The sequence below is a fragment of the Pogona vitticeps genome, chromosome 5 (genome assembly GCF_051106095.1).
Source record: "Pogona vitticeps strain Pit_001003342236 chromosome 5, PviZW2.1, whole genome shotgun sequence".
NCBI classification, from domain to species: domain Eukaryota; kingdom Metazoa; phylum Chordata; class Lepidosauria; order Squamata; family Agamidae; genus Pogona; species Pogona vitticeps.
In genome coordinates, this window is record NC_135787.1 from 65617708 (window position 1) to 65644357 (window position 26650).

At 38.2% G+C, this 26650-nt stretch overlaps 1 protein-coding gene across 5 annotated transcripts in view; it reads right to left on the bottom strand.

Moving 5' to 3' along the window:
• The window catches only part of MICU3 (mitochondrial calcium uptake 3), a 79485-nt gene that overhangs the window by 23444 nt on the left and 29391 nt on the right, over positions 1-26650 (bottom strand). For 3 of the 5 annotated variants that reach the window (XR_012087652.2, XM_020789638.3, XM_073001317.2), the window contains exons 2-9: positions 25466-25619; positions 24555-24586; positions 23476-23554; positions 18116-18163; positions 15744-15826; positions 9402-9473; positions 7072-7110; positions 2662-2757 (exon numbers count right to left, since the gene is read on the bottom strand). Coding sequence is in view for 3 of the 5 variants with exons in the window: in XM_020789638.3 (XP_020645297.3) it covers positions 2662-2757; positions 7072-7110; positions 9402-9473; positions 15744-15826; positions 18116-18163; positions 23476-23554; positions 24555-24586; positions 25466-25619 (603 nt within the window). In the remaining 2 variants the exon portion in view is untranslated. The remainder of the gene's footprint in view (positions 1-2661; positions 2758-7071; positions 7111-9401; positions 9474-15743; positions 15827-18115; positions 18164-23475; positions 23555-24554; positions 24587-25465; positions 25620-26650) is intronic. The other 2 variants (XR_013545817.1, XM_073001316.2) reach the window with 1 other exon arrangement.

A 26650-nucleotide genomic window follows, 5' to 3' on the forward strand; every position in this document is an offset into this window, starting at 1 on the left:
TTTCTTTGATTATGATATCTTTTCCCCTTAGAAAATGCAAACTTAACCTAAGGAAGATATCTGAAATAGTCAGGACCCCAAAGACCATGCAGCAGGACTGCACTTGATTCAGAGAAATAAAACTGACAGATTCCCATTACAGCAATAGTTCCCAAAACCTCTGAATTGCAGTTAGGCACATTCCTGGAGTGGTGCAAATTCAATTTACAAGGCAGATGTCTGGTGCATGCTAAGACTTACATTCTCCAGGTCAACCCAGGTGACTACAGCAATTTCTTTGATCTAAAATTTTTGTGGGTTGCTGAGAAACATTTATAGCTGAATTCATGTAATTTTTCAAAAATATCCAGATTTTCCCTATCATTAGCAAGCAGAGAAGTCTATTTGGATGAATCTATTGGGTGGCTTTTCCAGTACACTGTTGAATATGAATAACAGAGAACATTTTGCAAAGGTACTAATTCCAATCATGTTTTTATCAAAGCCAGAAACTGGAAATCTTATATAGCACCATCAAGCAAACACCCCTTTTAATCAAAGCAGAGCTGGATATCTGAATATTAACTGCATGCGGTGCAAACTTCTGCAATTTGATTCAATAGGAATCTGGGGTGGACTGCTTTACCAGGCTTCCATTGGCCAGGGTGGCAGATGGTGGCAGCAGCTTCCTCTGTTTCCCCCATTTCCCCCCATTTATCCTTTAAATTATTTTCTTTCCTTCTCCTCCCTTTATTCTTTAAACCCATTTGGCTAACATTAAAACTAAAAATGCAGTTCAGATGCAAACTAAACTTTAAATAATATAACATCCTGCTCTGTTCTAATTAATTTAAAACTGCAGGACAGTGTCACTTGTTTTTGTTAGGATACAGGACTTTTGAATCATGTTCTACAAAGTGAAGGTAAATTCAGAGATTCTTGCTAATCTACAAGCAAGAAACAGATATCACCTACCTCAATTAAAATTAAATCACATGCTCATGCCCTTGGGAAAGCTCATAAAAATGCTAACAGCTCCTTTTTGTGAATGTGGGAAAGCATTCTGATATCACTTAACACTAATAGCCATGCTTCTTTGATAGCTTCAGTACTGCTTTGGTCCTGAAATAACACACAGATGGTGTTAAGCTGCATCGGTCTCAATGCAGTATCATTACTGAGCAGCTCTTACCATCATGCAGAAAGCATTTATCTCTTATCATCACAGGTATGGGGTGGGAGTACACTACTCGTTATATGATCAGTTGCTCATTAAATAACCAGAAATAAAAAAAAACCTCCCCTTATTTCTGGGTATCTGACTTTTCAGCCTTAATCCTCCAACAACAGAAGTTGCTTCTATTTGGCCACTATTCGACAAGAATGATTCAATCCTTTAAATGTGTGTTTGGGTCTCTTGATTTGCACCTGCATGTTTGTATTTTAAAGGCCTTTATCACCCAGCTATCCATGTCCTTCTCCTTTACTCCAGGAGAAGCCAGAGGAAGCAAAGTTGCTGGATTTTAAGAACAGGGCTATGTGGGCACATTTATGTTGTTTATGCTTGCAAGGTGGTCTGCAGTCTGAATACATGATGCAGGGATTATGCAATGGTCTCATGAAGACTGATGTTCAGCACCTATCAAGTAATACATCTGTGAACACACTAAAATATTTGTGTGAATCAATATTGTTGCAAAAAAACTGAAACAGCCCTACATAAAAACTGAATGTGCCAACTGATTTATATATCCTACAACAGACACAAATATCACTGTTCAAATTCATATTTTGGGTAGGAGCCAGCCTACTGGTTGGGTGTACATGGTTTATAAAATGCTAAAATCTGATTTGTCAGATAAAATGGCATCTCCTATAATTCCTGTAGGCTCAAGACAGTGTTTATTAATATATTCATTCCTTTAATTAAGAAAGAAACAAGTCTAAATATTTCTATGTCTTTGTGTGGAATTTCACATAAATATGAAAGTTAGCTTTCGTCTGTCTGGGAGGTCTGCTGATCCACCAAGTATTGTTTCAATCAATCACCAGGTTAGATTCAGAGCTTGTGTGAAATATGTTTTCAACCTGCTCTAGATGCTCTGTGCTTTCAGTAGTTACATGCAAGGGAGAATTTTGGTAATACAGTTAGTTCTTCATACAACAGTGAGAAGAACTGCCTCATTCAGATTGCTTCTTGTACAGGTCTACTAGAACTGGCTGTGCTTCAGTGATCACAAGTGGACACCTTTCAAATTTAAAATGTGTATTACTAGGCAGGGGTGCTTCTTTAACTCAAACAAAAAGCTTTAGTATCCAGTGTTTCATTAAATGGAATGCACTGAATCAGTCCAGACCCTTCAAATGGAAAGGTTTAACTACAGACATGGGAGAAGACTAGGTGTGACTATGAAAATATTTTTAAAACACAAATCTATTTCACTTCTAATACTCTAAAATTCTAGTTTCTTAAAAAATAGTACTTCCAAATTTGATTGAAATGGTTAATAAACCAATGTGCCAAACAATAACAAAGGAACAGAAATACTCCCAAATCAAGAGGGGGGGAAAGAGTTAAAACATATAATATTTACAATGGAGGGAAACAAAACAATAAAAGTAACATGGAGAAGATAAGTAAATGTCAGTTTTTGGACCAGCCATACAGAGGTTTTATTCTACCTCTGCAAGGTCCGAAAAGAGTGCCTGGCTTGTGCTACGCCTCAGAGTATCCCAATAGCTTCTTGGAACAAGGTCTTCTCCTTCTGTTTTTAGCACCTGTAGAATTTCCAAGATGCACAGATTTTTGGGAAGGGGAAAAAAGATCAAAGAAATCACCAACAGCAGCTTACACACTGTTATATACTATTCTTCAAAAATCACAACATACAGTTTAAGATTATGATTTTGCAAAAATGTGCAACATATTGCATAGAACTAGAGATGGGCAGGAACTGGCAGTTCAGTGGTTCATGCTGGTTCCGTGGATGGCCAAACACATGTTCTGTGGTTCAGTGCCCCTCTCCCTCTGGCAGGTGTCCATTCGGAAGCAGCACTCTGGCTTCCCTGCTCCACCTGCTCTGGGTGCTGCCTCTGAATGGGCGCCCAGTGGAGTTTGTGGGGTGTCAAAGTACAGAACACCTGTTTGGTCATTCAGTGAACCAGCATGAATTGCTGAACCGGTGGTTCACGCCCATCTCTACACATTTCCATTTTCAAAGCAGAAATGCCCCAGGACGCACTTCCTTAATCACCATGAGTTGCAAGACTTGCAAGAAAGATAGACTGCAAAGAGGACTACAAAAAGTATAGTTCTGCAAATTGAACAACATGTAGTTTTGAATGGAGTACAGTAAGACTGTGATATTTGGGAGGGGGGATCAGCTCCAAGCCCTCCCATAGATGCTGGAAATAGCAGATAAGCAAAGCATTTATTTTCAGTTATTTTGGTGTCCGTGCATGGTTGAGAGAGGGAGTCCTGGCCCACTCTTATAAAAAGACTGGGTTTCCCGCTTTCCTGTTCACAAGGGAGGCTCTGAAACCAGCAACTACTGCCTTCCCCTCCTCCATTTCACCCAAAGCTGCTTCCCTTGGAGATGTCAGGCCATGAGTGCATTTCCATTAAATCACCTGTATATAGCATAGTCTCTGGTTCCATTTGGTTCCATCCAGTCCTGGTAATACAACCTGGGAACATGTATTCCTGGGATTGATGGATGGATTGATTGATGGATGGACTGATTGATTGATTTTATTTTTTCAGGCTGCAGATACAGGCAGATATGGTGGCCCTACTTTACTAAAGTAGAAGCAGATGTGAAAATGTGTTTGGACACATTTTAAAGATACTACTATATCTTTGTCTTCCTTGACAGGATGAAATCCTGTTGGCCTAGCTTACTCCACAGATGTGGCAGTTTTTCAGAAATTAAAAATTCCTAATTCTCTATACCTTTGTAGGTGATTTTCAGAAATGAAAAAATCTCCTCATTTCATGGCCCTCATGGCTGCCCCTCAATGAAAGCCATTAACAAGAGGTCCACCCTCTAAATAATTATATACAGAGGTTGGAAGTAACAGATTATGAATAACTAGTTACTTGCAATTAGTTCCTTTCCTCAATAACAAAACTACATTACAATTGTAACTTGACAACAGATAGCTTTCCTTTGTTTATGAAGTAACTTTATTTATTTACTCATATAATTATTAGGGGCACTAAACTGAAAAGGAGAAGTATCTCATGGTTCAATGGCTGCTCTGTATGAGCTTTCATGTTCCTGCTGTGTGATCTGGTGTGGCTATTGAGACAACAAGGTGGATAGAAGAGAATGTGTATGTTGCCACAGGCCATAGGCTTGCAATGTTCAGATTTTTTAAAAAATGTAATATAGGTAATTATTCTAGTTATTTTTGGAAAAAGGGAAAGCAAATAGTTATTTTTGACAAACTGTAACAGTAACTAACTAGTTGACATTGTTGCTTTGGAGGTGGATCTAATAATTTTTAAAAGTAGCTTTTCATGTTTTGGTTCTGTAGACTATTCAACTTTTGATTTTGTTATAATAAAAGAGTAAAAAAATAACAGGTAGTATACCGTAGTTTCCTTCACCTTCAACTCAGGCAATGATTACAAACATGTTTTCTGTCTGACATTCTGAGGGTTATGGCGTACTGATCTCTAAGGAACATTTAGATAAAGCTTATGCTAATACAACATATCTTTTAGAAGCACCTATAACACAATCAACAAAACAGGGAAAGTAGTTTTGAGTTCTGTCTGCATCATCCCACAACATGCCTGTGTAGCAACTGTTACTCAGGAGTCATTCTGAGTGAGAAAAATGTATTTACTTAAAATATTCTAGCAATGTTTATTCTTCTTTGAACTTGATTTTATCCATTCAATTCAATTCTATATTGGTTAGTATTTTTAATAATTAATGCTTTATCTACAAAACATTATACACTATATTACAGCAATTAGCTGTAATACAGTCTGCGATTCATAAAACACATGCAATGCATGCTCATTGGGTGCACCAGAAAAAATCCAGAGAATACACCATACAGAAAGGACAGAAGTTCTTCTATTCTACCTACAGAGCAACTATATCTGTTATATGTTATAACCAAGTCAATTTTAGCCTTCACTATAACAAAAGCTTTGATATTAAAAATGACTGTACTCGTACTACCAACAGCAGAAGTATAACTCCTACACAATTCATAAATACTTTCACTAATACATCAGAGTGTAAATTCTCTTTGTGAAGGCCAAATGCTTCTAGATTGGAAATTCACTAGGTGAGTGGAACTGGTAAAACCACTCCTTAAATATCTAATTGAAAGCCCTATTAGGGCACTATAAGTCAACACATAACAAACAATTATCATATACAGTGGTGCCTCGCTTAACAATTTTAATTGGTTAAAAAAAACATCGCTATGGGAAAACGTCGCTAAGCAAAACACGTTTTCTCATAGAGATGCATTGAAAACCAGTTAATCCGTTCCAATGGGAACGAATTACTGTCCTTAAGTGAAAATCGTCATAGGAAACATCGCTAAGCGAAACGATGTTTCCCCCATTGGAATGCATTGAAGCCTATTCAATGCATTCCAATGGTTTTGCGATGTCCGTTTTCACTATTTTTAAAGTGTCTTAAAATGTTCAAAAACTGTTTTAAATGCTTGGGATCGTTAGTGCACCTTGTAAAACCTTTGCAAACCTAATTTGGCTTTGTTCTGACTCTTCATTAATTTTTGGTCAATTTTTTTCTCCCCCATTGGAATGCACTGAACTGCAGGTTTGACCAAACCTACAGTTCAATGCATTCCAATGGGGGAGAAAAAAATTGGCCAAAAATTAACGAAGAGTCAGAACAAAGCCAAATTAAGTTTGCAAAGGTTTTACAAGGTGCACTAACGATCCTAAGCATTTAAAACAGTTTTTGAACATTTTAAGACCCTTTAAAAATAGCAAAAACAGACATCGTTAAGCGAAACAGGGGACCTAAACTGTCATCGCTAAGCGAGGCAAGGTCCCGAACATCGCTATGCGAAATTTCCCCATAGGGAACATCGCTAAACGGAGCGCAAAATTGCTCCAAAAACCTAATCGCTAAGCGAATACATCGTTAAACGAGGCAATCGCTAAGCGAGGCACCACTGTATGTCCCTGAACCATCACTGTATACAGGGTCTGACTACTGCCTTTTGAATTTCAATGGAAAGGAAGGAAGGGAGGAGGGAGGGAGGGAGGAAGGAAGGGAGGAGGGAGGGAGGAAGGAAGGAAGGAAGGAAACCCAAGCAAGCTGGGCTTGTCAGATTGCTAACCAAAAATCCTATCCACTCCTCTGAAGGTTCCGACTTCAGGGAAGAAATCAACTCCTATTCTCACCTGCTTCCACCATTAACCTCCTGTGCTCCTACCAGATCACTGTACAGTAAAACTGGTGCCCTGATGGGTGAAAGAATAGGGCAGAAGGTGCTCTGGCTGCATCTTTCCTGCTGCCTCAACACCTTCAAAACTAGGTAGACAACTTTTCAGGTTAACTAGTAGCTAGAGGGCCACTTTAAATTGCGTATTTATTTATGCATTTTAAATAATACTAAACAATAAATTATGCATTAATTAATGAAATTATCTACTGATATACTTAAACAAAACAACAATCAGGAACCCCCACCTCATTCATGGGCACACATACATGACAAAGGCTGTACTTTGCATGCCTTAGATGAGGTTGAACTGTGATTCCCAGCTGAAGCCAGCCAATCCAACAGAGATGTGTGTAAAGTTACAATCTTGCAAATTCGGCTCGAGATGCTATGGTCATACTGCCTAGAAGATTCTGTAGTCCAAAGAGGAATAAAAAAAACCTTCCAACCCCTGATCTGAAATGCTAACATTGCTTAAAGAGATAAAAAAGATATTCAATTTTCAATTTGATAATCATCAAGCATGTAGCGTCTCCTGAATATTTTGTTTTAAAACAATATTGCAACTAAGCAATTTCTTCTAGTAAATGCCTACATTAAACAGATCAATGCTTTATACAGCAAAAATATTCAGAATATAGCACATACTGCATTTGTAGGACTGTGGTATCCATAAAGCTGGAGGCGCTGACAGCCGTAAAAATGAAGAGTTCCATTTCAAATAAGGGGAAAAGAAATAGAAAATAATAGATTAAGACATATAAGCTTCCCATTGAATGCTACAAAAGGCACTTTGCACTTAAAGTTACTTTATTTTTAATAAAGCCTTAACAATGTTTAAATATCGCTCAATATTAAAATATTAACAAAATTTTATAATGTGTATTAATATTGTTTTAATATTAAAATCTTAATAGATTCCAGAAAGTCAACTCATATTACTGTCACCATAATAATCAAATTCAGCAATATTAAAAGACAGTGCATAGTTCTACTTCTATAGAATTCACATGTGAACCAGTTTTCCAACAGGGCATAGTGGTTCCATAGCAGTTTCAGGACTTTTTCCATTAGAGTTGGTGTGGAAAGAGAGGCTTTTGGAACAGAAGAAGCAAGCTGTTTCGAGCCTCAAGAGGTCTCCTTCTTTCCTTCCTTGCTGAAGAATTCAGATCCAACAAAAGAGAAAAATGTTATCTGTTTTCCCTTGCTGGCTCTGAAGAATTTGGGATGCAACATGCCTCATAACCTAGAACATCCTAAGCTAAAAGCCCCTAGTTTTAATGAAGTTTTAAAAATATCTTTCTGGATAACCATCTACTGCTTCTAAACAATATTAATCTAGTGATGGCATTTTTAAAAATAATCTCTCTTACTGGGGCCAAGCATATGAATGGGTTTCACAATCCATAAGGAAGTTTTAGTGGAACGGAATAAAATACCAATGCTATTTCTTTTGGAGGAATGCCCTTCTTTTTAAAACACAGGAACACAGAGATATCCATGCTGAGAAAAGAAGATTTTTCTTCACTGAACAACTTCATGTCAAAGAAATTTGTTTAGTGCCATCATATAAACAAAGAAAAGTTAACAACAACATAACTGCTTGAACTCACTAACATCCCCAAATCATTCTGGGCAGACTGCTCAAAATACAAACACACTCACAAAATGAAAACAAAAACACCAGCACCACCCACACAAAAGGGTGTTGTTATTTAAGCCTCTCTGTTAAAGAGTTTGGTACTGCACATTACAAGGTGTTAATCACAAATGACCCCCCCCCCCCACAACTAGTTGATGCGCTGCTCAATTTCTCCCCAGGAAACAACATTTCAGGATCAGACATATTCAGCCAAAAGCTGGTTCTCCTCATAGGTGAGAATTTTCATTCCACAATTTCCAATCTAGATTGTTCACAGAGAAAAAAGACCAAAGTAGAAGCTTCAAGCTTTCAGAAGGTGGCAAGTTTGAGGATTAGAACTACAGTTTCAGTTATTAACAGCTAAATTTAACAAGTTAACAAAGGGGAAAAAACACATTCTCTCTTATTAGTTTCTCTGGGGGAGATAACATGAAAACTGTTCATAAATCATAACTATATGGTGGCTGGATCCATAGCATTGTCACAATCCATAACATGAACTTAGTAGTTCTACCCATATAACATCAAATTAAATTTACTTTATTTATCCATTATTATGGAAAAGACTGATTCTGCAATTATTGTGGATCATGTTAATCATGGATACTCAGCAGTGGTTTACCATTTTCTTTTTCTGGAGGTGCTTTTAATTTCCAACTTAACTTGGAATGAATTTAAATTCTAACTTATTCCTACTAGTTAATGCATAGTTTTAATTTAAATAATACTGAAATCAAGTTAGCCAAAAAAACCTAACTGTTGGCTAACTCCCTTTATTTTGAAAGGTTACTGTCAAGCTTTTTGCAAAGGATATAGAGAAAGCATGATGAGATGTTATAGCCTTAACTATCCAATCTGCTGCTACTCCACTCCATCAAAAAACCCAAATGAATGAGAAGGTTACTGAAGAAGTACACCCATCAGTAGAACACACCAACTGTAATTCTATTTGTAGTTTACAGTGAACAGTTAATGACTTATTAACATTAGGCACTCAATTATTCTTTTATCAGAACACACGTGTTCCTTTCTGACTAGGGAGGAACAATTGGAAGCAATATGTGTGCTCAGGGTGAGCAGGTTCACACCCTTCCGGCAGCAACTATCAGTGACTTGTCTTGTGCCCTTCCAGCAGAAAAGTTTTTCGCCCCCTACATTTCGGCACCCTGATCAAAGCCCAGGTCATCCTGCCCAAGTTTCAGCTCTGTGTCTACCCCTAAATCTTATAGTGAGCTTATGGGTCTTATCCCATATCAAATTTGAGGTCAAATATCAATTAAACAGAGACAGAAACACAGTCTACAGTTTTTTGCAAGTTTCTCTCAAGGTTATTTACCACCATAGCACGTTTCTCTTCATCACCTCTTCTTTCTTTTTTCTCATTTTTCTTTCTGAATATGTCTTGCAACTGCAAAAAAGAAAAAAAGCCAACTGAATCAGCTATATTTGTCCTAATATATTCAGATAGAAAAAAATATTCAGATGATCACCCACCCATGTGTTCAAATACAACCAACAAAAGCTGTAAGCAACAAAGCTTAGGTCAAACTAACTTCTGCCAGATTATATTGTTAATATGTGGTTCACTTTTAATACATACAGTGGAGTTTCTACACACGTTTTCTGTTTTAAACGCTCTCCTCTCTCCTCTAGGTAAAAGCAAAGCAATATTGCAAAGGATATAGAGGCTCGCCTAGCACAGAAAAAGCCTCTTAGACCCAGTGTCGATCAGCTGAGAGGCGGGGAATGAGCAGAGATGACCACAAAATGGTTGCCACCTCCCTGCTGGTTGCCAACTCTCCGCTGTTTGGCATTCTTGTTCTGGCTGTTCTGGGGCTACAAAGGCACTGTGAGGAGCGGGGCTCAGTCTACTGTACCTGGTAAATGACCTTTTGCTGACTTTTTTTTGGTTTCTGACTTTCTCCCCCCATAGGAATGCATTAATACAATTTCAATGCATTCCTATGGGAAAACACGCTTTGCAAGACGAAATTTTCGATAGACGGCATTAACCACAGAACAGATTAATTTTGTCTTGTGAGGCACCACTGTAAATGGCAACACCCACCATACTGGCAGTCTAGTTAACATCTTGCTTTCTCCGCAAAGCCCTTTACTTAGTGTCATTGTAAGGTATTGTGGCATTGGGGAGACAGCCATCAAAATATGGTGAAAAAAATGTGGAAAAAATTCTGAAAAGCAGCCTTCTGTTTTAATGGGAATAAGAAAAGAAAACATCTCTGAATGTTTTCCAGGAAAAAAAAAAACAAGTTTCCACTTGTTCAGCAATTTTTGTAATTCTTCAAAGGTTCAGTACTTCCCCAGGCCTTCAAGTGTTACATTTTTGAGGAATTATTGTAGATACATTTTGTCTCCACAGCAGATACAGAAGGATCCCTGTACCCTTGGGGGATCGGTTCCAAGCCCCCCTTGTGGATACTGAAAAGTGCGGATTATAGCTAACAGTCTGTTGGATTCAGGACTTCCCTGTACCTGTAATTTTTATCTTTTGGAATCTCTCGTTCCTCAATGTGCTGAAGCTTTCTCTCTCATTCCCTCCCTCACACATAAACAATCTCAATGACTCTGCGGGTTTTCTTCTTTAGTGACAATTAAGAATGCATTTCCTTGTTTGCCTGGAAGTACTGAGAAAAGGGCTGGCTGGAAGGTAGGAAGAGCAAAACGTGGGAAACCTTTTCCGAGAGGCAGTCTGGCTTAGGTTAGTGCCCCTTCTCCTGCCTCATCAGCTAATCCAGCTCTGAATTTTACAACAACGCTGCTCTGGAACATAGAGGAAGCTGCCTCAAGCTGCTGGGAGACTCAGTGAAATGATGGATGGTTAGCTTACGTATAGTATATGGTATATAGCATAGTGTCTGTTTCCTCTAGTGGCCTGTTCTGACAATTACATATTGAAAATCCATACTGTATTTCTAATTTTTTATGTAATATTTTTAATATCTATATTTTCAGACAGGGTAAGGAAATCCATGGATACTTTTTGTAGGCATCCTTCAGGCTCGAGAGACTATGGTAACGTGAGGTCTTGGAACAGTGTCTAGTGTGGCTGAGAAGGCCAATTTGAGAGTGACAATTCCTTCCATGCCGAAGACAAATGCAATCTGTCCCCTGTCCAGCTCCCTGATTTTGCTGGTTTCAGGACTGCCTCTTTGCCTCGGCCTGCTGAACAAGTGTATCTTCAAACTGGGAGAGCCCATGCTGCACCACCTGCCTCTAGGCTGAACGCTCAGATGTCAACGTTTCCCATCTGTTGAGGTCCATTCCTAAGGCCTTCAGATCCCGCTTGCAGATATCCTTGTATTGCAGCTGTGGTCTCCCTCTCGGGCAATTTCCTTGCACTAATTCTCCATACAGGAGATCTTTTGGAATCTGACCATCAGCCATTCTCACGACATCCCCGAGCCAGCGTACACGTCGCTGTTTCAGTAATGTATACATGCTAAAAATTGCAGCTCGTTCTAGGACTACTCTGTCTGGAACTTTGTCCTGCCAGGTGATGCCAAAAATGTGTATCCCACAGATAAGAGGGTCCTACTTTAGTTATAATAGAGCTATTTCTTTGTAAGCCCTTGTAGCAGGTCTGGGGGAGGACAGCTCCAGGAAAACATTGAATCCAGTACAGTACTGCACTATTTTTCTTATCCAATGTTTAGAAAATGTATTTCCTTATGAAAGAGGCTTCTATTCTTATGCTTTTTTCTCAAGGCACTTTAGATCCTCTTGACACCTGAGAAGCAGCTGACATATAGAAATATCATGGAATAGCAAGAATCCTCAAGCTTGAGTGGCAGCAGGCAGTGCATCAGTGAAGTGGTTCTATGGTTGCCCCAAGCACTCCACCAGCTCAGGCAACTGTACCACTGGGGCTAATGGCAGGGCTGGCCTGCTTATGATGTTCCTCTGGGCCCTAACAAGCAGTGCTAACTTGCAGAGTCACTGATACAGGTGTGTGGTACAGAAATAACTGTACAATAAAAAATCATATTAACTCACATCCATCTCATAAGCCAGGCAAGCACAATGATCCTAAATATTACCCAAGGTAATTCTTCTGAACGTTCTCTTCCTCTGAAATTCTTTTCAAAGGATATTTATTTCTTACATACAAAGCTAATAGAGAGTGGGTGAAATTCTCAAGGAAGACATTTCCAGCACAGCAGTTACAATGTATGGGACATTTGACAAAAATGTCCCAAAGTTCCATGGGGTTATGTGTAAATACCAAAAAGGCAGATATCCTTTCCATCAATCCTGCCCTTCTTGCATTTATGACATAAATCAAGCCTTAAATGGTAGACAGCTCTAGAACATTTTAAATTAACTTTGTTGTAAAGCAGGGACTAGACCAGCAATGGCGAACCTGTGGCTTGTGGAGCCCTTTCTGTTGGCACGCAAGCCGGATCACTACTCCCCGCCCCCCATGCAGCCAAACCTGAGAAGGCGGCTGCAGCCGTGGTGCTGGTGCTTCAGCAGGCGGATCTGGAACACCTGGAGCTGGCAGAGTGGGGTCTCAAGGCACCTCCGTGCTGGGATTCCCCCTTTTGCTGCCACTTCTGGTTCTGCCACCACCACTCCCGGTTCCGCCACCGCCGTGGCATGCCACCCACTCCCCCCCCCGACCAACTTGACCTTTTATACCTTCTAATGTTGCTGGAATAATGGGTACCTTGCAACCTATATTATGGACAGGAAGTTACTGTTATGACAGTATATGGAGAGATAGGATGGATTTCTATAGACAAAGATGTTAGACAAAGATGCATTTTATCCCCTTATCTGTTCAATCAGTATGTAGTTCATAAGGAAAGCCAAACTAGATTCAGAGGAAGGAGGAGTGAAAACTGGTGGAAGAAACATCAATAATTTAAGATATGCAGATGTCACCATCTTGCTGGCAGAAAGCAGCAATGACTTGAAATGATTGTTAGGGAAAGTGAAAGAAGAAACTGCCAATGCAGGACTGCAGTTGAATGTTAAGAAGATCAAAATCACAACTGCAAAGAACTACAAAACTTTAGTGCTGAGAATGAAGAAATTGAAACAGTTAGAGATTTTATATATCTTGGTTCAATCATAAATCCAAATGGAGACTGCAGCCAAGAAATCAAAAGATAACTGAGAATAGGAAGGATAGCAATGAAGGAATAAGAAAACATGAGCAAGTGTAAGGATGATTTACTAGAGACTAAGACCAAGAACATCTATACTCTTGTATTTCTGACCACAACGTATTGGTGTGATAGCTGGAAAGTAAAGAAAGCTGATAGGAAAATAAATTGTTTCACTGGAAATGTGGTGCAGGTGGAGAGCTTTGCTGATACCCTTGTTTGCCAGAAAGACGAACAAGCAGGTCCTAGATCAAATCAAGCCTGACCTATCTCTGGAAACAAAAATGTTGAAACTGAAGCTGTCCTACTTTGGGCACATCCATGAGAAGGCAGGATTCTCTAAAAAAGTTAATAATGCTGGGAAAGGTAGAAGGCAGCAGGAAAAGGGGAAGACGAAATATGAGATGAACTGACTCCCTAAAGGAAGTCAGAGACTTGAGTTTACAATAGCTGAGCAGGACAGTTGAGGACAGGACATTTCAAAGATCACTCATTCATAGGGTCGCTATAAGTTGGAGGTGACCTGATGGTACATAATAACAAAAAAGTCCTAAATCCAGTTGCTAGTTTCAACTAAAATAGACCTATTGAATCAATGGTCAAAGTCCTAGCAATTTGAGACTGCACACATAGTAGCGGCACTGAGGCAGCTATCCCTGAAGCATTTCTACCAGTACATTGTGCAGTTAGTTGTCCCTAGGATGCATGATTAATTGTATGATTTCACAGCACAATACTTTGTTGACAGGCATAAGATTTAGCACGTTTATGCTAGTGTAACCTTTTGTTATACTGACATGAACTGGACACTTGCCTATGAGACATATATAACCTGCGACTTATCATTCTGTAATTGATTCAATGGATCTACTATAAGATTAGCACTTGGATTTAGACCCTGATTTCCAATGACTAAAGCCATATTGATATGCTACATCTTAATGAACCACAGTCTTGTCAACCCAGCAAATCCATTTCACATTATGCATCCATGAACAGATAATGAGACACAAGGAAGTTATTATTTTAAGGACCAAAATTTTCTAGCATGGCCTTCTTCTTGGCATACGAGTTTTCTAAGTTCAGAGAATTCTTGATGCGTAAACCTTGAAACATGCAAACCCCCCTGCCCCAACATTCTGAAGAAACACAATCCCAGGAGTATGGTATGTACTTTCTGAACATTTGAAATAGCTCAAACTGAATAAATGAAAAACCTAAGGTCAGTCCATCAAGTAATGGTAAGGTGGGTGTAGATAATTGAAAAAGCAAAACAATCTTTAAAAAAACCTCCATGCTTTCATTTCCCTTACACAAGATACGGGGAGGAAGATCTGGTTGCACTCATCAATAAAGCTCATTTGATCTTCTGGAAACGAACCTTTTGTATAGAGGAAGTGCTATGGGATACTGCAGAATACGGCAGTGAGCATGAATTAATCTGAGAGCACTTTTCATAGGAACATTGTCTGAAACAAAATAATGGGATTGACTGTTGAAAGCAGAAAAGGACAAAACAACATCTCTTGTATCAAGGGAACAAAATCCTTCTGTTCTTTGACCTCAAATAGATGACATAAGCAAATACAATTTTTATAAGAATTTGTACAACATTTGAAGACTTAATTTGGACAATTTTGATGTCAGGAAAGTGGGTGCTGTATGCTCGTTCTTGTGACGTTTCACATTCATTGTGGAATGAGTCTTAATATGGATCAACATAAAAGGAGTACCACTGATTTGATTACACTGATTTGGTTTTTATGAGTGCTCACTTTGAGTCTATTTTGCTTCTCAGCAAACTTTAAAAGTACAGTTCAGGTTAATATGGCCGATCTTGGATATGTTTGATAGATTTTGAAGGTTCTGACCATGTAAAAAATATTCTATACTGGCCATTGAAAAAAGACATGTTGTGAGCCTCCTCCCTTTTTGGATTCTGATCTGCTCATTTTGGGGTTTGATCCTCCCCACTGCTAGAATGCAGCTCTTGGCACCTTCTAAAATAAGGTCATTTTTTGAAACTCATTCTCTCTAGTTTTTGTTGAGTTTTAAATATTAATAGTGACAATACAGGTTAAAAGCAGTGTCTCATTTTAAATCATTATAATATTTAACAGCATGATTCCATTTCTCCCTTAGCATGATTCTGAAACAGTTGCACAGCTGGCCCAATAATGGACAAAGAACCACTCCTTCATATCTCCAAACAGTTACCCCTAGCCATATGGCTGCAAAGGAACCAAAATAGTGGTGGCTATTTTCTTTCTTTCACAATATGGAGCCACCTACTGTAACTGAAAAAGTGACCAAGAAAAGACCACAGTATGCAAGCGACAAGTAGCTATAGGATATATATGCTAAGGGGATAAAATGTACAGATAATATAGTTAAGAAAGATAATGAGGAATTGTGTTTGCTTTACTATTTCATAACTTCTTCTTGAATGGTTCTACAATAAGGCATCTCCCCCCCCCCCCACCTTTTTGTTCACACACCTAGTCTGACACTACAGAAACAGGCAAATGGGTAATGTATAAAATACGTACCACCAAGAACTCTTTTTTGTCCACCATCTCATTTCCGTCTGTATCAAACATGTTGAAAGCTATTCTAAAACCAGCATGTGGCTCTGCCAAGATTTTTTTTAAAAAAGTAGAGAAAGACAAATACAATTTTAAAGGTTACACATTGACATAAAGGACCAAATCAGATATAACAGTAGTTTTGTGTTTGAATGCTAGACTTAAAAATTGCACAGAAAGAACGGGAAGACATCTGATTTTAGCAGCAGAAGGAATTCCAACTCTTTCTGTGTCTAGTGTAACTCATTTTTTTCATTCTTGCAGATGACAACAATATATTTCAAATCTTTTGATCTTTCTGAGTGAAATTATGAGAACTACGCATTTTTGCAGAAGCAGTTTTTTCACAAAACACAGCTTTTAAAACGAATTACATTGTGTGTGCGCAAAATACAATGCTTTTTGCTAATGCTACTGCTGATGGAAAAAAGGCAATACCTATCCTCTTTGATACAAAAGCAAAAAATCCCTCAGGGGCTGAGGTTTTTTAATATATATATAAAGAGAGGCATCCTTATGTGTTGAAAACCTTTTTCACTGAGGCCAAGAAACATAATGAATATTCATTACATCTGTACCTCTGATACCAAGTATGACATCAACTCAGTGAAGAAGGCTATAGTGAGCACTCAATCTCATTTGAATATTGCTGTTGCTGCAAAAATCTGTCTCCTACCCCATTCCCATCAGTATTCAGTGCTTCCACATGGAGAACTGCTCCTATTACAATTAATTAAAGTACTAATTAGTATAATAGATAGTAGGGGGGAGATATCTATTTAACAGAGCAATAGACCCCCCAAAATAAAGCATCATCCACAATAAATCAGAACTAGCATCTCTCATATCCAAAATTTCTTTGATACACCAGAAACCATTTGGAATGGCAAATTGCAAACAATATTCTAATTAGAACAGTTTTATTGTTTTAATCAATCCCATTTCATGTCAGGTAATTTGGCTAGAGGGCAGAACACATGAAATTTTGGGTGTTCACAGGAGAAATCAAAATTTCCATAAAAGGCTTACAGAATCCCACAGTGTGCCTTTCTGACCATTAAGAGAGGCAGACACTAGTCGTGGATATAGAAGAACCACATCTTTTATTCATTACAAGCAACATGCAATTTATTTTTAAACTGAGAAACATGCAGAAGGGGTGGAAGGGTATTTTGTGCCATAACTTGTATTTGCACAAGGAACTGATGTGGTGATCCATACAATTTTTCCTTTTCAGGCAGTCTGTTATGCATGAGACAAGCATGGGCACCATCTTCCCACAATGTCATGAGTTACAAATACCTTCCCATTCCTGGAAGGAGACAAGTCACCTGTGAAGTGCCCTTACAGCTCTTCTTCTACTCTGGCTCTGAACAGTGTGAAATTCTGTCTAGTTTTATGATCATGCCAACTTCCTAGAGATTGCTCATTCCACAAGCAGCAGCTGTGGGCTCAATGATGGTCTAGGCCTTTCACACTTAAGGCCTTGCCCCTCTGAATTCTCATCCAGAAATGATTCAACTGAACTAGCTCTTTGGAGCTTGGACTGTTCAGCCACACAACACTCAACTCTGGGCTCCAATTTAAAAGCATATCTGGCATTTGCTAAGGAATTCGTAATACTCTGCTGTAATTCAGGAGAGTGCACTAAGCGTTGTAGAAGACAATTCTAAATAGCCACATCAAACTACAAATCCCAAGACTCCAATGATGGAGCCATAGCTGATAAAATAGTATCAAACTGTTACAGACATGTGGTGTATCTATATTAGATATTGCAAAGGGAGTATCCTTCTTTAGGTTCCAGGGAACAGAACAATGTGTGCAAGTACTGTATTAGTATGCAGGTAGATTTTGAGAGGGGGAATCTTTTAGATAAGTAATCCTCCACATATATTCAGTGGTTATTTTATTTATTTTTATTTTATATTATTTATTTAACTTATATGCCGCCCACACTACAGCCTGTATCATATTGAGACCAGCTCTTAATATGGGAATAAAGAAGACAGTCTGAAATTCATTCTGTTATTATAACAAACAAGGCTGTTTCACGTCCACTGTTGTAACTGAGCTACATGGCAACAAAGTTCCTACTCTTAACCTAATTAACCAAGGACATTTTGCAGTACAGCTTTCACAGTACTCATGTAAATTACCTAAATAAATATTTTTTAAATCATAAAATTATTCTAGTAATTATTCACCAGAGGAAAACAAATACAAACTTGTAACAGGAATCAGAAAAATATTGACTTCTGTATTAACAACCCAAGTGATAAGATATATAGAAGTATGTGACATAAATTTGACTGAGAAGTAATTTGAATACTTACTTGTTAAGATGCATAATAGAAACAGATATTCTGTGTATGAAATTACACCTGAAAAAAGAAGGTCAACAAATTTGTGATTTATTCTCCAGCCAGACATCATAATTACCAAAATTTCCCCTAAGAATCTCAGGATGGCTTATATATTTTTCTCCCCACAATTTTATCTGCACATCAGTCTGGGGTATAAGGCAGCGGTCCCCAACATTTTTAGGACTGCAGACCAGCTAAGCCTCTGAGGAAGGCGCCCCTCGCAGATGCACGCGGGTGTGTGCGTGCTCTCGGGCACATGCGCAAAGCAGTAGGGGAATGCCCAGCCGCCAGGGTCAGCTTGAGTGCTTCCGGGGGGGGGGGGAGATCTGTCTTCGCGGCCCAGTCCGGCTCAGGCCACGGACCGGCACCTGGTATAAGGCACATTACAACTGGCTTCAGTATTTGAGCAAAGATGTGAACTTGGATCTCCAGTATTAATGGAGCATTCTAGCCACTAACAGTGGTAATTTATGTACATGTAATAAATGAAAGATCAATAAACTCAGAGTATACAATATAGTGTGCCCATGTAACTGTTCCCATTTGTATGCATAGCAGGTATATGCACACATTGCATTTCCTATAATTACAAACAGCATCTTGATGAGGGCTAATATTTTGCAGAACATACTTTACTGTTAACAAAATTAGTTTAATAATGTTCATTACTATTTTTTTAATTGACAACTCATTTCTGTACATGTTTACTCATAAATAATCCATTAATGACATTTGCTCTTGGGTTACTGTGTACAAGACTGTAGCCTACAGCACCAAGTAACATACAGTAAATCCTACTCATAGCTACTCAGAAATACATTCACTGAGTTCAATGATACTCACTTCCAGATATATAAAAAACATCAGCCTCAGAGACTATGATTAGGACAGAACTAGGGAACATTTTGAAGATCACGTATGCCTTTAAAGTACAGCTGTGGAGAGCTGCCAAAAGCAAGGCTTTAATTTGTATTCTTGAAGGCTTTCATGGCTGGGATCCGATGGTTGTTGTAGGTTTTTTAGGCTGTTTGGCCCTCTAGAACATGGCCAGACAGCATGAAAAACCTACAACCACCATGGGCTTTAATTCTTAACACATAATTTTTTTTCTGATGGAACACTGACACATAGCACTCTGCTGCTATTTAAATTGCTTGGGGAAAATATATAGTATAAGTTGAGTTTGAAGATTTGTTACGTTGTCAAGTAAGTATTGAGAACAGTTTGTACCAATGAAACTCCTTTCCAAGCACTTTCCCCTTTTATTAATTGTCTGCGTCATACTATGTCTTGAAGAATGTCAGTGCCTTATACATTCAGCTGAACTAGCTCTTTGGAGCTTGGACTGTTCAGCCCCATAACACTCCACTCTGGGCTGCAATACCCAGAAGGAAATCATCACAAGAGAACTGGTCAAATATTAATACTCAAATTTAACCATAATTAAAACTTTATATAACTTATACTTACTGAACTTACTAGAGTAACTGCTTAACATAAGGCCCTCCCAAATGAACCAGAGACATACACAACACAGGAGTATATTAGAGAGCTTTCCTTCTTTTCTCCTTGTGCCACAACCACCACAAAATAAGGAAATCAAACACACACAAGAAATCTTTCATATTCACCCAAGACACCTCAGTTCCAAGATTTTAATATTTTACTGTAAATTTTAGTCACATAACTGAAATTAACCTTTCTAATAAATATATTAACTTATAACTACCTATTTTAGTTCATCTTATTCCTTCCATATGCCACAAGCACTATTTTAAAGTGTCTCCAAAGGATATTCCTCTGGATAGAGAAAACAGCCCAGATAAAGACAGTTTCTTGTAAACTGTACTGCCCATAAATTAAATCCAAGTATCTTCATTCATTCTTTAATGCCATTTTTATAGCTGACTAAAGGAAAGAAAAGCTCTCTCAAAACTTGCCAAGCAGACAAAAAACTGTTATCTATGAAATCTTAAACACATTCCTGCCTTTTGTCTGTATTAGTATATCCATCCCATTGATAGATAGCTCTGGATGACTGATCTCGATGTTCTGGGAGAAAGATTATAGAAGGGCTATAGCACAGACATTCCAAACCTAAAGTCTATGTGCAATTTACTGCCAAATCTATTAGTTTAGCTATACATTCCTGTACAGATACCATATTCAGCACAAAAGACCAGGAATCTACTGTTTAAGGCCATGTTTCCCAAAATTTTTGTTTTTATTTTAATAGTATATTGTTAGAAAACCATGGCGTCATTTGGACCATATCTTTAAGGGTATTCAAAGCTCAGTGCAGACATCATTTTCCAGTTCTAATCTTGATTAAGACATCAGACACAATCACATATTTGTGGGCTCTCCTGCTTGTATGTTTTCTCATTTTCTTCCCATAGAAGAAAATGAAATAGAAGAAATGCTGCAGTGATGGTAATGCTGCTAATCATTACCTGGAACAAGATGTTTTAAACTATGGTTTGAAGCTAAGCATTAGGACTCAGCACAAATAAAACATAGCACTGTGATTATCTATAAGAGCAGAAGAGGGATTCATGCTTAATATGGAAGGAGAAAGGAAGCAGCAGCCTGCAGTTAACTGCCAAAATTTCAATAAAAGTTAAGACAACCAAAAATGTTACACCTGAACCAGACCTAGACTTTATTTGTTGGAAAGCAACAAATACTTGTTCATAATAAAGTGATGATTTTAATCCCTGTTTGACCTCTGTGGGTACTCCAACTTGAGAGGACTATTTTGTGGCTTTCTCAGGGCCCCAAAGGGTGAAATAGAAATATTTATTGATTTTATTTATTTAAAATATTTTACCCAGTCTTTATCTTTAAAAAGACAATATGTAAAAGCTAAAAACAGTATGTATACAAATATTTAAAAAGAATTAAATAAGTATTATATTAAAAATGATAAATAAAATCAATACTACAACATTTAAAAACAACAAAATACAACAACCCATTTTAAAAACCCTCTCAAACAGCCAGTCATGAAAGGAAAGCCTGCCTGAAGAGAAGGCGCTTTCCCTCCTTGTGGAAGAACAGTAAAGCCTGGCTTCCTGTGAGAGGGAGTTCTAGAATCTGGGAGCAGCCACAGAAAAGGCCCTCTCCTGTGTCCCCACCAAGTAGACCTTTGAGGGTGGTGAGACCGAAAGAAAGGACTCCCCTGATTATATTAATGCCCAGGCAGGCTCATAAAGTGAGATGTGGTCTTTTAGATAGCTTGGACCCAAGCCATTTAGGGCTTTGTAGGTTAAAACCAGCACTTTGAATTGTGCCCCGAAATGGGTTGGAAATAGAGATGGGGGTATTCGTATACAAATACCACCACATGGGAGGACATTGCGAGGGTCTGCTTCCCTGGGGCTGGGCTGTCCACTCACCCTTCCACTGCTGCCACAGGCTCCGCACTCCCTTCCTATTGCTCTGGAGCTCAACGCCGACTAGCCACTCCTGGCAGGAGGTGGGATGACGAGCCTTCCCATTAGGTAGAAGAGTGGCTAGTCGACCGAGAGCTCCAGACCAATAGGAAGGGAATTTGAAGCCCATGGCAGCAGTAGAGGGGTGAGTGGATATGCCTACCTGTGCTGGGGTATTCATATATGAATACAAATACCCCTACCTCTAGTTGGAAACCAGTGGAGCTGCTGTAACAGGGGAGTTATATATTATCTGTAACCACCCCCCCCCCACCGTTAACAATCTGGCTGTGGCATTTTGGAGTTGGAGTTTCCAAACACTTTCCAAAGTCAACCCCATATAGAGTGCATTATAGCAATCCAGCCAAGATGTAACTAGGGCATGTGTCACCATGGCCAGATCGGACCTCTCAAGAAAGGGGCACAGCTAGTGCATTAGTTTTAACATTGCAAAGGCACTCCTGGCTACCGCTGAAACCTTGGCATCCAGGCTCAGACATGAATCCAAGAGCACCCTCAAGTTGCCCACTTGTGTTTTCAGAGAGAGTGCTATGCCATCTGGCACAGGCTGTATCGTTGTTTCTTGATCTGCCTTTCAATTAACCAGGAGCACCTCTATCTTGTCTGACTTAAATTTTATTTTATTCACTCTTGTCCAGTCCATTACTGACACCAGACACCAATTTAGAACTGAAACAGTTTTCTTGGATTTAGATGGTAAGGAGAGATAGAGTTGGGTGTAGTCTGCATTCTGGTGATATCAAACCTCAAAACTCCAGACAACCTCTCCCACTGAGAGGTCCACCAGAATCAACAGGAACACATTCCTCTGTTCAGTTCCCAGCATAGTCATCCACCAAGGTAACGAAAACAGTCACTGTCCCATAACTAGGCCTTAAGTCAGATTGAAATGGATCCAGATTTCATCCAGGAACCCTTGAAGCTCAGATAGCACAACTTGCTCCAACACCTTGCCCAAGAATGGAAAATTAGAGAATGGCTGATAATTATCTAATACCATGAGGTGCAAGGAGGATGTTTTCAACTATGGTTTTACTATTGCCTCCTTTAAACATGCTGGGATCTCACCCTGCTGCAAGCAGGTATTCACCACTCCACACACTCACTTGGCCATTCATAAACATATGAATTGAAATTTCCCAAATCTGAATGAAAAAAAAAATGAATAGTTAATCAAACCTTGAAGGTAATGATTAATAATTTGAAGAATGGATATAATATACATTATTGAGAAGGCATTTCACATAATGACTACCAAAGCAAACTCTCAAATGTCACAATTGCCTCATACTTCACCTGAATGATAACTGTACCCAACAAAGTGCTTTTCTAGTGTCAAAGCAGGGAAGGAAAATGGAGGTGCACACTGAAAAGCCAGGAGCAGTGCTGGGAAAACCTTCCTGTGGAGTGATGGCTGTTGAGGGCACACGAACAAACATATGAACAATATTTTGGTACATTTTTAAAACCCTTATGTAGATGTGCTCTTCAAGATAGCAGCCTTCATGATTAAGGATATGAGACTGCATTGGTCCAGAAAGGTATTCTGTAACATTCAAACTGCAGATGTGTCTTTAATCTCTCTTTTACAGGCACTTAATCAGTTCCAAAAACAGCAAATGAGACGCTTGAGAAATGTGAAAAACATTTTTACTTTAAACTATTGTCTTAGCTATATTCATCATAAAAAGCTACTGAAAGAAATCTGGATGTTTGATTCTTCATTCTGTTTCAAAGGAGATTCAGAGATGCATTCAGTTCAATTAAAAGCAATAGCAACACTTCCTATCATTCACAACCAACAGGATTTTGACACATGACTTTATAATACAAAACATGATGCAAGGATTCTGCGAAAGAAATATTCCTCAGTACCTCTCTCCTTAAGATTCCGAAAAAGTTTTGACGACCCTTTCCAAACTGGTGGAGTTTCTAAAAGTATCTGATTCAATTCCTGTAAAAAGATAGGGTGAGAGGGAAAGATGATATTTACATAATAATGATCAGGTGATGCTACCATTTACTCAGAAGTAAGTTCCATGACATGAATAGGACTCACTTCAGAAGAAATATGCAGAGGCATTACAATATACTTTAAAAAAAAAAAAACTGACTGATATAACAAATTAATCAGATGAAGTTTAATTAATGCTATTTTTTACACATAAACTTTCAGAAAAGTAGGGTAGTGGAAGCATTGTCCCTTCTCATAAAGATAATAGGATTGCACTGTGTGTGGTGGCAGGGGGAGCTTTGGAGCTAGCAAAAAGAGCCAGATTAATTCCCAGGCTACAAAACACTGGAAGACACAGGTTACAACAATCTAGAAACCTAGAATTTAAAAAAGTGGGTCTCTGCAATACAAGATAAGATATGCAAAATAACACCTTATACTCTTTCACAGCAACTCCATAGTTAACTCCATATACTGAAACACAGTACACACTCCACCATCAATGATTTCACGCATGGCTGAGAAGAGATTGGAACCAAGGACTGTCAATTTATACCTTACGGCATTCAAAAACATTAATTTCTTGTTTAAGTGATCTGTGCAATCTAATTTTTCTGGTACAAATAGCCTAATTTTAACATTCATCAAGTACTTAACATTATACTATTATACTATATTACACTATAACATTATAAAGATTGTTAATTTAATAATATCAGGAATAAGACATGAAGTATTATGTTTTACTTTAAATGTTGTTACATTATGTCATGTATTCTGTTGCGAGTGACTACTGGTCAGATGGACAGTAAAATAAATAAATAAATACATTTATTACATTCAACTAGAGCTAAATAAGACACTTTAGAGAAAAAGAATCAGAAATCCCCACAATGCCCCTGATCACACACAAAATAATTCACAAAGGTAGAGTCTTTCAAATCACATGTACAAAAGAAAATTCTAATTATGTGTGCATGGAAAAACCCCCGAAGCTCACCTGTTTTGAAAGTGACTTCCATTGTTTTGGTCCTGAAATAAATTTAAAAAAATACTCTTTGTTGCTTTCAAATATTTCTTTGAAATATGTACAGATACAGACTACATTTTTCATTCGCTCAAACAATTAATTAAAACACCCATACAGCAGTTAAAAGAAAACACTAATACAATTCCACTAACTCATGTTATTAAATATCCAAAAGAATGTTAGTTCATCAGTTACTTCCTTCTTCAACAATTATGTGCTCAAGTTCTGAGGTTTTCCTCTGAATTCTTTCTTAGGACTACATGCCCTCAAAGCCGGGGTGATACAACATGGGCTTTCTCAGCTTCTTTGAAATACTCTCTTAAGGAAGTCCTTCTTAGCACAGACTTCTTGTTTGGCATGAGATGAACAATTTTTAAATTCCCCCAGGTCTTTTAAATTTTGCTGTTTTAATTCACCATATTAACTTGGCCTGATATTGGCCTATTGTGCATGTTTCCAATCTTGCCTTCCTCCTTCAAATCAGTTCTCAAAACCCATATTTTCTATTTAGCCTGTGAGCTATCTTCTAAATTCTCATTCCTAATTGTATCCAAAACTTAAATATGTAATTCTTCTTCATTTCTTTCCTTGACTACTCATTGTCTTTTTCAAACTCTTGGGCAGAGACTTGTCTGTATGCAAAAGGCACCGTGTAACATTAAGATTCTATAGTATTTTTACTCTTTATAGAAGCTGTGATTTCTATTTTACATTGCTTTTTTTTCTTATTTGGTGAAATTAAGTGGCTTTGAATCTGAGAACACTCATGCTAATATGTAACTGCAGAGATTCAGGAAATCTGAACTGAACCTACACAAAAGAGAAAATGATAGTTTATGAGCATTAGCTGCAGTGACATATGGCAGCAGGACCATACTTACGTCTTGGCTCATCATTTGTAACAGACTGAATGAAATCATATGGTGTCATAAACAGCTGCCCTTCAAATTCTAAACTGGCAAACATGCGAAACCGCTGTTCCCGGGAAGTTGCATAAAGATCCAGATCATCATTATTGGGTCTATTTTCTGAGACCTTTTTAAAAAGACAGAAGAAACCAGAAGTATATTATCTGATCTATTTTTTAGTGATTCTTTTGGCATCCTCCACTACCTCCCTCTATCCCACATGCTAAAGTAACTCATTTTCCCCAATCTCAAAATTTTATTTATTTTAATTATTTTTCATTCAATTTCCTCACTCTCATATTTTTACCTCTTTTTCAATGAAAGTATGATAGTCATGTGTACATTCAGTTTTACTATAAAATCAATATATATTAAAAAGGACATAGTGACCAATATCATTTATCATTATGAATGTATAGCTTTCTTATATTTGGGAGGGGGGGAGAGATGGCTAGAAAATTGGCTAACAATGAAGCTGCCTTGCTAATCACAAAATGGTTAAAGCAAAATGTACTTCCCTCACACACATAAATCAGTTTGTAAAACAGGGCAGGGAAAGAAAGTGTCTCTCACCATGTATCAGATTCAAGCCATGAATGTGGCTTGCTGTAGGAAAAAATGGCAGAAGTGAGCCTAGGCCATGCAGATCTAACTGTTTTTGTGCAACATAATGGAAATCACACCTGACAGGCCATGCAATGAGATCCAAGAAAGGACAAAAGCACTGGTGAGGTAATGGATAAGAGTCAATAAGGGTCCAGTTTCTATTCTTACTTTTGGAGATTATCTGATCCAAATCTCTTAGTAATTAGCGGCAAACCTCAAAAACGTTCATGAAAGCAAATCCCTATCAAAAGATGTTAAGACCTGCGTTTACTAATCTTCTTGGCAATCTAACAGTGATGTTGTATCATGTTATAGCTCAGCGCCTTTACAAAACTGGACATAGTCATTTCTCTCAAGTGAACTGTCACAAGTCCCTAACTAAAGCCATTACATTCCTGTTGTAAACAGTAGATTTCAGTTTCGTCTTCGGATCTAGGATTTTTCAAAAATAATTGACACACACAAAGAAAAAAAGCAGAGACATATTTGTGTTACAGCCACCCAGAGGTTTTAACCTATCCATTTAACATTTACATAGCAAGAAAGCAGTTA